At 38.8% G+C, this 13,387-nt stretch overlaps 1 protein-coding gene across 3 annotated transcripts in view; it reads left to right on the top strand.

Annotated features, from left to right (window-relative positions):
- Nucleotides 1-368: 368 nt before the first annotated feature.
- The window catches only part of ZFAT (zinc finger and AT-hook domain containing), a 60,374-nt gene continuing 47,355 nt past the window's right edge, over nt 369-13,387 (top strand). For 2 of the 3 annotated variants that reach the window (XM_054385356.1, XM_054385357.1), the window contains exon 1: nt 10,102-10,258. In XM_054385356.1, the coding sequence (XP_054241331.1) occupies nt 10,105-10,258 (154 nt within the window). In that variant the 5' untranslated portion in view covers nt 10,102-10,104. Of the gene's footprint in view, nt 388-10,087; nt 10,259-13,387 lie in introns of those variants that run through there. The other variant, XM_054385355.1, reaches the window with a different exon arrangement.

The following is a 13,387-nucleotide window of genomic DNA, read 5'->3' as shown; positions in this document are numbered from 1 at the left end:
CAGGGGGGCGCGTGCGCTGCCTCGCGGCCCTCGCGCCCCGCCCCCCTTCCCCGCCCTGCCCTCGCGCTCTCTGCGCGACGTCGCCCAGCAGGAAGAAGCCGCCGTGTCGGACGCGGCAGATTCGCCATAACCAGCCACCCAGCCACGCTCAATCTCTATTAAAATAATATTTTCTTTATCGAAGGGAGAAGCCCGCGGGCCCTCGACCCTCGGTGCGGCCTGCGTGAGTCCGGCCCGCTGGCACAGAAGTTATTTTTGTTTTTTTTTTTTCCCCTTTTCCTTCCTTTCCTTTTCTTTTCAACCTAGGCCGCATCGCTTGGGTTTCAGTCAGTTCCCCCGCAGCCCCCCGCCCCTTCCCCGCCGCGGTTATGGAGGCTGCGGCTGCAGGTGAGCGGAGCGGCGCGAGACCGACCACGAGCAGCAGGCCGGGAAGGGCTGGGGAGCGCGCACGGATCCTCTTATGACAAGGCCGGCGCTGACGGAGGGGAGGGGGAGAAAGTAGTTCCGTTTGACGTTTGTTGTCATGGTCCATCCGCACGGGAAGTAGTTCCCTCACGCGCGCGCAGGCTGCTGCGACCCTTACCTTAACGAGCATTGCCCCTTCGCTGGCATCAGCGTGGGCGGGGCATCGTCTGCCGGGCGCCTTAGGGGTTATGGAGCCGCTTTACCGGGGGGCTGCGGCCTAAGCTGCGATCCGCCGCGTGTGTGGAGGCGCCGTGGGTACCCTAACGTGGTGTCCTCGCGGACGTGGCGTCCTCGCGTACTTGGCAGCCCTGGGACAGCTTGGGCCCTTCCGCGGTCAGGGAGATCGGGATGATGAGTGGGAAAGCGCCGGAGGGCAGGGGTATCCCATGCTCGGGAGCTCTGATGTATCCCGACTGCGTGTCCTGTCGCTCGCGTACAGGAACGTGTCGGAGAACACCTGGAGAAAAGCGGCTGCCAGGTTCCCTGCTGTTTGCAATGGGTTAATGCACGTCTTGATTCAAAACATTTTGACAGCTTGTTTAGCTCAAGAGCCTTCACGTTCAGCTCCAGAAAGGAGATAACCAGTTACAGATACTTCCACTGCTTTGTTATCTTAGTCCTTCTCTGTCTTGTGTTGACTTGACTTTCGTGGAGGTTACAAGTGTGAATAAAGCCATGCAGAGGCTATAGCCACAGCCATTTTTGAGGGTGCTCTTGGCATGTCGCAATCCGATGTGTTCGTTGTAGCACACGTTTGTGAAGTGATGTTGCAACAGTTGAACACTAGTTAATTACCCTGTACGCTCAAATTTGGCTTCTGGCTGTCATTCCTTGAGATGGCATTTTACTTTTTTAGAATTCTAAGTAATTACAGACAATTAGTTTACAACTGAAACAGTATTTTATGTCAGAGAATAGTGCTATCACAAGAATAACTTGTACCTGAATAGCAGAATATCGAGCAGGTGCCAAGTAATTGTAAAAGCATTCCAGCACTGTTCTATAGTCTCTCATCCAATTTTAGATGACAAATTAATTCTTTTATTGCTACTAACAAATTCGTATTTATTCAAGCACATTCGTCTTAGTAAAAAGTGTGCTGAGGGTACTTGAACCCTGAACTATCACGAGTGTTAGATACATTTGATACTGCTACTGCTGAGCTGTGTCTGAATTCAGATGGCATTCTGTGTGCTGCAAAGATCACGTTCGAAGCATTTCAGCAAGGGTATCCTGAAGTTGGTGGTGGTGATCCGAGTGTTTTCAGTATCTCTGGAATTGCGGATTGACGTACCATACTACTGTACCACAGTGCATTTTGGTGGGAGCTTCAGCAGTGCTGCCTTTAGCCACATGAGGGCGATCTTAGAACATTAATAAAGATAAAATCTTGCTGTAAGCACATCCGTTGCCTTTTTGTTGTTTTGGTTTGGGGTTTTGTTGGGTTTTGATTTGGTTTGGGTCTTTTATTTATTTGTTTGTCTAATGATGGAAAAGCTATCTTGTTTCTATGTTTGATAAACTGATTATTATAAACTGTTGTAAATAATGTTTTTTTCCTAGTTATTAGAACATCCTTTTTAATCCAGTTCTGAATTTGTATATTCTAGCCAACATAAATATGTGTAGGAAGTTGTCTCGTTTTGAAAAACTTTATGGAACTTTTTCCAGGAGTGTTTGTAAGGCTGATGTTTGTACAAGAAAACAATACATAACACTTTTATCATGAGTTAAGCTTACGTAGTTTTAAACACAAATTTCTTTTGGCAAATCTAGTAGCAGACTAGCTAAATGCAGTATGTTTGGTTATGGTGAGAGTGTGAGGACATGCTTCAGACAAAGAAGAGAGATAAGAGCCTTGTGTCCCTATCGTTTTGGGATGGCTGTTTCATCATGCAGCGTGAGGCAGGTTCTGGTTTCTGGTAGTATCTCGGACAAATCTGGAGCCAGTCAATGTGACCTGGGTACTTAGTCTTCTGGTAACTCCAGTTAAGCATCTAAAATTGATCTTGCAAATGGCAGAGCTCTAGTCCATTACTAGTCTCTCTACTTTTGTATTAGAGATAATGATGTTTTTATAGCAAATATTTGGACATTTTCAGAGATACTCATTGATGAAATATTAAAGTATTTGAATGCTTGAGTGAGCTGTGTTAAAGTCTACATTGTGTAGTGCTCTTGCTGCCAGTTAAAAAAAAAATCAAGAAAGTATTAATGAGCTGGATCTGAATTTTGTGTTGTTCCTGACACATCATAGAATTGTAGAATCATAGATTTATTTGGTTGGAAAGACGAAATAAATCATTGAGTCCAACCATAACCTAACATGTCCCTGTACACAACTTAGACCATGATTACTGATGGAGGTCTAAGTAGACAAGTGTAAGAACAGGGCAAACAGTGATATTTGTCTGTAATGCTCTTCTAGGGCCTTCTTATAGCCTTGCTGAACTTCAACTAGTGTTTTTTCCAAAGGTATAAACCCAGTATGGACTTCTGCAGCAGTAATCATCTTTTCTGGTTTTTATCAAACCTACATGTTACAGAATCATCTGTTTTATAAGACTGTCTATTAAGGTTTTGTTCTTGAGTTGTGTAGTTAGCTTTTTTTTGAGACTGGCTTTAAAATGTTTGCCATAATTGAGAGATAGAAAACCTCACCAAACCCTTCTGGAATGGCAGCAAATTGAAAAGCTTGTTTTGCTACAGGCTCACTTTCTTTAGAGTCACGTCATACACAAATTATTTTGTGTATGGCAGGCTCTCAGGCAATTCTGTTACTGTTGAGATATTTATAAAAAATGCTGCATTCTGCCATTTTTTTTTCAAATTGATAAGATTATCCTTATTTACCTGCCTTACTATGGTTTTACATTTAATTTGACACAACGATCTTTCTTTTGGTGTTCCTTGTTCGGCAGTACTAACTTTTGTGAAGATGTTTTCTTCTTCTAAAGCTTCCTTTCACTGATGTTTAGCTGTTCTTGATTATTTTCTTCTCCTTTATAAAATCTTCTTTGATGATTAGCATCAAATATGATGCTTTTAAATAGCCTTCCTGCTGCTTTTAAGGATTTAACTGTTCTTAGAAGCTTTTTAGTCCTTTTTGTGATTTTTTTTTTTTGCTTTGTCGAAAGTGCTTTTTATCTTCCATTGTTCACATTGTGGAGGTTAAACACAAACATTTGCTTCTTTATCACTCTTTTAAAGGATTTTTTTGGAGTACTACTTTAATCACAGTTACAGAGTAATTTTCAAGTAGCATCACTTTAAAAGGGGTCTTTTGTTTTACTTATGATAAAGATCAGAACTGTTTCTCCTCATCTGGTTTCCCTGAGTGCTTGCTGGCTGAAACATTCATTAATTGTGTATAAACATTTAATCTTGCCATCCTGTCCCTGACATTTAACCAATCTGCATAAGGGTAATAGAAGCCTACAATATGTTGTTGATTCTGTCTTTGTAACCTCTTTTACCCATTCAGTGTATCACAGTCATTCTTACCATTGTGGTCAGACTGTTGCTCATGCAGTGGTAACGCTGCTTTTCTGTATTGTGCCAGCATTTCCTTCCTCAGGGATTCTGTTACTTGTTAAGACAGCATGTTAATCAGATTGGACCCTAAACTGCATCTAGCAGTGGCACTGCTTCACAAACAATGCATCCTACTTTCTGTCCTCAATATTTCCAGGTAGCAGTTACTTACATTTGACTGAAATTGTGAAATAGTACTCATTACTTGAAGGCATTACACTCACATAATCATACATTTCACAGTATTTTAAAAAATATTGTGGTTTCTTTTTTGAACAGATTAAAGTAGATTTCAAGTGAAAGACTCAACAACAAAGTGTCCCTCCAGTGAAGCAATAAAAATCAGAGATACATTATAACGTATTTCTGAAATTTTGTGCATTTGAAATAAAATTAAAAACAAAACAAATCTTAACAAGCACAGATAAGCAAGATCTGATGTCTAAGAAAATTATTTTAATGTATTTGACATTAATATAGGATATCATAACTCATTGTATTGCATGTGCCCATTCTTTTATGTTCACTTCAAACCATTTTTTTACTGAGAAATCATGTTGCTTTTATTAAACACTAATTATTACAAGCCTTTTCTTTTTTGCATTTTGCTTTCATATTAACTGTTAGCTCACAATTTCAGTACTTCTTCCTAAAGAAGCCATTAAAGAAAAGTCTTGCTAATTGTTCTTCAACACCTTAATATCTTACATGCTCAGCATTTGTGTTTGAAGAGCTCTTGGAAGAATTGTGCCCAATTTTTATTAAACTTGAGATTTGAACAGAAAGCCTTGTATTTTCTCAGTGATTCTCCCGTTAGCATGTCATTACCACATTTGGTATTATGATGGGAGATTTAACTCCACTGAATAAAGACAGCTTGTAGTTAATACAGCTGTGATTGAATAATTGCAGGTTTCAGGATAACAGTGCAGGGGGGAGAGCAATGGCAAGGCAGTGAGGAAGGCAGGTACCGAAGTAAGATAAATACCTCTTCTTTTATAAGTTTGTCCAACAGCAGTACAGTGCTATGCATTCCTTGTGGATGAACTTTGTAGAGTACGGTTATTGGTTGGACTTGGTGATCCTGAGGGTCTTTTCCAATCTGAATGTTTCTGTGATTCTGTGAAACAATAATCTGTTTCAGACTGCGTTGTAAACATTTGTGTTAGTCAGTTGTAGACATCATTAAGGTGTTAGATACTGGGAGGTTCTGTAAGAATCAGTAATTGGTTTAGAAATATTTTGAAATTACTGCTGGATTTTAGGTGGTTACCTTTGACTGTAGTCCTGTGCTGAGAGATACTTGAGACTGTAGAATTTGCTTTTGCTTGGTTCACAAACACAGCTGTTTTTGTAGGTACGGGCTTGAAGATTTGACAATAGCACACCTGAAGGAAGTAAAACTGGTTGGGAGAAGGATCAGAAACAACATTGCGGGGGGTGTCCTGGGGAAGTCCCTGTTGTAGGCTGGTGGACTGATGTGGCTGCTGCTTTGCCGTTTGGATGTTCCATCCGTGGCAGAGCTGAGTGTGTATCCCAGAAACACACTCTACACACGCCCCACACACAAGACACTGACGTGCTGCCTTCAACAACACCTGTGTACAGGGCTTGTGTAAAATACAGTTCTCCTTTTCAGTTGGTAGAGATTGAAGTTCACACACAGCACTTTGGATTCACAAGCACATGCACATTTGCAGATCTCCCAGGCACCTTCCAGGTCTGGCATGGCCCCTCTGTCCATCCAATTACGATACCCACACCCATCAGCTTTGGGGAAAATGCAATCACTTGTCCCCCTCCACCCAGCAGCTGACTCCAGACATGCAAACTATGACCACTGATTCCACTCCAGCTACTGCTGCTGAGTCCCTTGGTCACTTCACTCACCCCAGTTCCCCCAGTAGCTGTGCTTGGGCCATGCAGTAGTGCCATCCCAGTGGCTGGAGGTGGGGACAGTGAATGGGAGTTGTGGTCATACCATATTGTTGCTGCCACTCCTTCCTCCTCACTCTTCCATTGCTTCAGCATGGGATCCTCCCCATTCTTTACAGACTGCTCTGAGTCCTTCCCACAGCAGTCCTTCAGGACTGGATTGCTCCAGCATAAGTTCCCCACAGGTCCTGCCAGAAAACCAGCTCCAGCGTGGGCTCCCTTCCACAGGCTGTGGCTTCTGCCAGGAGCCTGCTCCTGCATGGACTCCTCTCCAGGTGTTGAGGCTTCCTTCAGGGCACATCCACTCCAGTTTGAGGTCCTCCATAGACTGCAGGTGGCTATCTGTTCCACCTCTAAACTCCATGGGCTACTGAGGGACAACTAGCATTACCATGGTCTCCAAGGGGATCTCTGCTCCAGTGTCTGGAGCATCTCACAGAATCACTGAATGGCAGGAAGGGACCTCTGGAGATTAAGTCCAACCCCCCTGCCAAGGCAGGTTTACCTAGAGAAGCTCACACAGGAACACGTCTGTGTGGGTTTTGAATGTCTCCAGAGATGGAGACTCCACCACCTCTCTGGGCAGCCTGTTCCAGTGCTCCGTCACCCTTGACTTAAAGAATTTTCTCCTCATGTTTCAGAGTGTTGAAAAGTTTTGGCTATAGTAGAATGATTTATAGCATGTAAATACAAATTTGTCTCCTTGTTCTGTGTTGCTGGTAAAAATAGTTATTTAAAAATAAAACAATACCTAACCTCTAGCCTACCTTTTATGCTTCTTAGTGTGCAACTTGCTAGTTGTTTTTAGTAATCCATTTGTTAATCTCCCTTTGATGTACACATGTACAATATAAAGAAAAAAGAAAATAAAAATAATAAAGAAATATGCTGAGATTTTTGTAAGAGTTTAAAAAAAAATGAAATGGTTTCACTGATGTTATAGCTTTATTTCCCACTTCACCATAGTACCAGAAAATAACTGGTATTTATTTCAGTGTACATGTAGCACAGTTTATATGGGCAAAGTGAAGATAATGAATTAACACAAAGCACATTTAGTGAAGAGAATGTTCCAAATTGGTTTTGGCTGAAATTCCTGTTGTTTGTTTACCTGCATATTTGAGTACTGTTCCTTTCTTTCTCTGCATATTTAATTGCTGTCTAATTAATTGCTCTGTTAATTTCTTATGTAATTAATTATTCACTAATTAATCATTGATTCCCTGCATAGTTAATTAACTTATTTCTTATTTGATTTTTACACTTAATTGACTATAATTTATTGCTCTATTGCTATACCACCTAATTAGCAACTGCTTAATCAATTATTGTTTGCTTGTTCATAATCTTGTTGGTTAGGCCTATGATCAGCATGGCTTATCCTCTGCTATCTGACCTCCTTTTCCAGTCATCCTTAACTAAAATATTTTTTTTATTCAGTTGTTTCCACCTCATCTCTGAGCAAAGCACATGAATCTTTTGCATGTCCTAATGCTTTCTGGATGTGGGTCTGTTCACTTCTGGTTTTGTTACAGTTTTACTTCTGTTTGATGTGTGTAATCAGGCACTTTAAACATACCAGAGACTTTGCAGGATTCTTCTTTCTCTTGTACCTACCTCCAAGTACTGCGTGGGAGGAATGAGAGATAAAATGTTATGTGAGTACTGGTTACAGCTGTTGAAGGAAGAGACACAGCATTTTATCCTGAATTTTTAGGGACAACAACTAGCAGGTTGGGAAGCAGAAACTGTGGTAAATAAAACCTCAAAATAGAAATGTCACCTAAATTTCGGTGTTCTTTGTTAGTTAAACCCTCAGGTAAATGCTTACAGGTTTTGTAGTGTGCAACTTAAATGTGCATTTACACTTACATTTAATAAAAATGAATAATGCTAACTATAGCAGCACTAGTTCAAAGGACCTGATTCAAAGGAACATTTCCATTATAAACGTACTGCAATCAAAATAGAAGTGTGTGTGCCTGTGTGTGCTCAAGACATCTGAATACCTAAGAAGGAATCCTGCCGAGCTCTTAAGACCATGTTGAGTGTATTACGCATTTTACACAGCTACTTGTGTATGTAATACATAGTTCAGAAACAGTATTGGAGTTACCTTTCAGAGATGTTTTAAGAGCATTGAAGACATACTCTGCCTTACACTTTTGAGGGAGTTGTATTATTTCTGAAGTTGAGGATGTTTTTTAGTTTCATCTGCAAATAACTGTAAAAGAGAGCCAACTCTGCCGTTCTTAACACTCAGAACACCTTAAGCATGGATTTTTCTGGAGTGTGGTGAACTATATACTTAGTGTGCCATGAAGGGAGAGGAATAATTTGGAATAGATGTAGTGATCTTTGCTTGGGATTGTTTCAAAAACAGGTTCCAAAATACAGATTCCTAATTCTCTTCCCCTGAAATTCATTGCCGAGTTAAAAAAAAATGCCACTTTAGTTCTATACTTAGCCACTTAAGCGGGCATTTGATTTGTACCTCAAATAGCGCTGGTCGTTCCACTTTGATTTCAGTGAGCGTATGTCTTTAGTTTTCTTTAGGGAGACAGAGAGAGAGAGGAGCAATTGAAACCAGTTTCTGGGCCAGGAGTTTCTGTGTGTAGCTGAAAAAAAAAAGCGTGCTGTTAAAATTGGCTCCTAGTTGCGGGGTTTTATTATATACTGAAGGAAGCAGGGACTGTGAAAAATCAAACCATTAAAGCAAATGACAGTGGTTTTCAAAAACAAAAGTTCTCTGAATTCACTCTGTCAAAAGTTAGCGTGTGCTTTTTTTAGATGGGTTTTTCTGAATTGTTAACTTTGTATTAGCCCTTTTTTATTTGCTGCCTTGTGGCTTTGCATTAACATCATACCTCTAGTACTTGCATCATGAGAATCCCCCAGGAGGTTTTGTCTAAAAAGTTCTGAAAAAATTTCTGTTTAAAACATTGATCAAGGAAAGTTTAATGAAATTCTTATTTTGCTCCTGATTAGAAGGTTTTTAGTTCGTTGGAATGTGGTGTGGGGATTTTTTCTTTGTTTGTTTGTGTTTTTTTTTTTAATCAACAGGAATTTTTTTCATAGAACTTGTATGTCAAACCGTATGATGTACTAGATGTTTTTGTTAGAGCTGAGCGTTAATATTGCCTCTGAGGCAGATAGGACAAATTTTGTTTGGAGAAAAAAACTTTACCTCTCCTTACATTTTCTTCCTACTCATTCCCATTTTTCTCCATGTAGATGGGTCAAGATGAGCCCAGGTATTTTTGTTTTAAATATGGGCATAAAATTAAAACCCCCCAACACCTTGCATTTCTACTGCTGTGAAGGAGAAAGGAAGACCACGAGTGACTGTGACTGTCATGTGATGCAGCATTCTGTGGTCTACAGTGCTGCAGCTGTTTTGACCTTCCTCCCCATACTTCTAGTAGCAGAGCCACATCTAAGGATAATGATGTAACATTTTTCACTCACAGTGTTACTCATGGTAACCAGTTAAGGCAAAAATGACACATTGGTGCATATGTTTTTCATAAAATATTTTCTATGAAGTGTTGGAAAAATTGTTCTTTTACGGTATTTAATTCTTTCTTCCTTTTGTTTCCAGGACTTAGACAGGTAGTTTGAGAATTAGACTTGCTTAGGTGAGGTAAATAGAGGGGTTAAGTAAACATGGAAAAGAACAGTGAGGTCCATGAACATAAATTAGGATTTGGAGCCCAGAGGAATTTCAGAGCTGCTTTGCAAAGGTTAAAATGTTCTGCATTTATACGAACATGAGACACAACAAATGTGGGCAATGGCTTAATGTCTTCTGTAATTTTACCATACATTAAAAAACAGCAGAATTGTAATGTCTGAGTCCCGGGAGGCTCATAGGCACTGTTAGAGAATTTCCAAAGATTTGAGCCAGAAGAAACTTTTTGCCCTGTGATGATCTGGGTAGAGGTTTGGCTGTTTCTTAAGTTAAGTAATTTGGGGATTTGTTATGAAAGTCTTCATTTAACGGTGTAACACTTAATTTCATCTCGCTGCTGTCTGTTAACTGTGTGAAGCTAACTGACACTGTGTCAGCTGAACTGAAATCTTAGTACTGGTAGTAATATAAATAACAGAAATTTGGAAATATTAACACCTTGGTTTTAAACTTGTTTTTCAGGGATCAATGCCATCTTCATGTGTAAACTTTGTAACTTATTTTCACCAAATCAGTCCGAATTATTGTCTCATGTCTCTGAGAAGCATACAGAAGAAGGGAGCAATGTGGATGACATCATTATTCCACTCCAGCCTCTAACAGTACCCAGAAGCATAAACAAAGATGGAGAAGGTACATTCATAAATTGGGAGGAATATGATTTTCAAAGCTTACATAGTTTTTGTAATGGTCATTGTACAGCTGCCATCCTGGATTTCATTCAGTGCAGAACAGATTGGAGGACATATATAGATAAACTTAATATGTGCCAAGTATAGTAAAATCTGTTTCTTGCCTCTGAGCTGTGTAATAGCAATGGGAGGATTGTGTAATAGCAACTGGGATATCCTGGATGTGGGTGTGTGCTTTTAGGCTTGGGACTGGTGATGTGTACTTTTTGAGTTGTCTAACTTGTTTGTTGTGATTCAGATAATATTAATAGTTCTATTCCAAAACGGAACCACCATGATTCATAATTGATGACTGTGTTTTGATCTGGCCATTGGTAAATAAAGCAATCTGGTAGTCAAAGGTTGAATTAGTTATACAGAACTATTTTACTCTGCAGTGGAAGAAATTCCATTCATTCCATTTTAAACCGATTATGATTGCAATCCCTTGTAATATTAACAATGGGTTGAAAATGATGCAGACTTTGTAGTTGTTTCTTCTTTTAGATCCATACTGAGCAATGGATTTCTATTCTTGGTGGAGCTCTTACTTAACTCAACTACTGAAATTTTCCAGTCATTATGATTTCTATGTTTTAAAGACTCTGTGCTTATGAATATAAAACACTCTAATATCATACTTAAAAATTGTTAACATATGCATGTGATACTTCTTTTATTTACCATCAGTAATTCAGTAGTTATATTAATTTTATCAACATAAGGAAATATTTCTAATAATGGTCACATAGTATTCCACTATAGCTGCTACATCCTCAGATGGTTGGTGAGGAAAAATTACACCAGGTTATTACTTCACACAATGCCCAAAACTAAGAGTATATCAAAAGATGACAAATAAATGCTAGATTTACATCAAAATTCAAAATGGCATTCTGATTTTATTTTAATCATATAGAACTAATTTCTCAGATGTGCAGAATGCATCTTCCTGTCTTAAAACCTTGTTTCCTGTTATACCTTCACTAAGGTGTATTTCTGAGCACTGAGACTGGTACTGTCTGTGTTGTATGGTGTTAATCATACATTGTTCATTTATGAGATTAGTATAAAAGTACCATTCTGATCTGAAAAGACAGAAATTAGACCTATACAGTATTTAAGAAAATAACTTTGTAATTCTAATTATGTAAAATATAGAATTCATATGTACAGTTACATATTCATGTTACCTTTTTCATTATTCTCGTTGAATACTTTTCATCATCTGAAATGATCATATGGTGCCACCATTTTCAGATTATGTGGCCCAACTCTTTGCCATCTGCTGTCAGTAAGAATGTCAAGGTAAATTACTTTCACACAGATTTCAATTCTTATTCTAGACAGACTTTAATATTTCTTCTTTCCCACCACACAGATTGATTGGAGAATTCTATTCTAAAGGCTCTGTTTAAAAAATAGAGTATTTCGCAGATGAATATAGGAATTTGGAGACTTCTGGTTTCAAAGCATCAATTTTATTCTTCCCATTATGGAATCTGTGATAGATAAAACTTTACATAATCTAAATCCTTTCTCAGGGGACCATACTTTGTAAGAATGCAGTATTGTCACTAAAAGAATTGATTGCTGAATGGCAGTCTTACAAATTACAGTTTCCTTTTAGTACTCTTTGACTGATAGGTGAAGATCTGTTTGTCCTTTGAAATCCTGGTTTCCCTTCACTGTAGCTACTCCAGAACTGGTATAGATGAGTAAATGCTGAGCTGTTAATGTAGCTCTTTGTTCTGCCTGAGTAATAAATTAATGATTTTATAAGTGCTGTGAACAAGTAAAATGCTAGGCAATAATATGTGTTTATTACCCTAATGTTATGTTGTTGGCAGTGCTCTCTACTAAATTTGTTTTAGTCGTGCTTCATTCCCATAGTTAGGTTGTGATCTGTTTAGACTTGATTTGTCCTAACCATTTTGGTTGGATGATGTTAAAGCTTTTTTTTTTTTTTTCAATCAAGTGGAACCAAAGGTACCAGGCAGTCAATGCTGTTACACAGATTTTGCATAACTCACGTTTTGTCTAGCACAGGAGTGTGACAGCTGGAATTGTGGCCATATGCATCATTAAACGTTTAATTCTGGCATTGTTAATTCAAAGTAGTTTAGGATATGTTTTGTCATGGAAAGAGAAAAACAAGGAGTAAGAAAGAAAGCCTCAAAAGTTCTGGTGATGTATCAGTTGCCCCTGAGTCCTCCTGTTCTGGTGCATGTTGCTGCCCAGCCCTTTCACTAAGTATTTTTAACTCTCAAATGAGAAGTGCTGTAAATTCTCCCACTGGCAGAGTCATTTACAAATATTTGTAAAAGTTATAGATTCTTTATCTGTTTGCCACACCATTCATAGTGACAGTGATAAGAACTAGTTTTCTAGACCATGGAAGAGGATCTACCACCAAGCTTCTAAATTAGCAATTTTCACGTTTCCACTTGCACTTAAGATTTTGTTTCAATTTCTGTCTTAATGTGAAACTGCTGTTCTGTTTCTCATTAAGTTTACCTTAAAACAGTCAAGAAGAAGCATACTTCCTTTACCTGATATTGCTTCATTTCTTTCTGTTGGGTATTCTGATGACTGCATTGTAAAAGCATGAAAGAGTATCATACACAGAGAATGTGGTGGTTGCATACACTCTTCAAAATGTGATTTAATTATTTTAAAGTAACCTGAGCGATATTCGCATCTCTGTTCATTATATAATGTTTGACACATTGACAAACTCTTGACTTTTTTACAGATTGACATGAAGATAAATAATGTTTGTTTGCTTGTTTTAATTGCATGTTTCAGTTGCACCAAATACTGATTGCTACAATTGATAAATATAAAAAAGAACATGCATGGTAGCAAAGAGAAGTTTTGAGAGCACTGAACTCACCCCTCTCTGTACAGTAGCCCAGAAATTCAGAACATTGCTGGTGAAGGTTCTAAAACTGTGAAAGGGTTGCTGTTTTCCTATGTGTAATGAGACTTTTAGTATTCTATATTAAGCAGACAGGTACTCTGTCACTCCTGTAACAAGACAGAATGCTTTATTTTTTAACTCGGTATTGATTATGTGATTAACTTGAAG

This window comes from Indicator indicator, chromosome 12 (assembly GCF_027791375.1).
Source record: "Indicator indicator isolate 239-I01 chromosome 12, UM_Iind_1.1, whole genome shotgun sequence".
Lineage (NCBI taxonomy): Eukaryota > Metazoa > Chordata > Aves > Piciformes > Indicatoridae > Indicator > Indicator indicator.
This window is presented reverse-complemented; position numbering and strand designations above follow the sequence as displayed.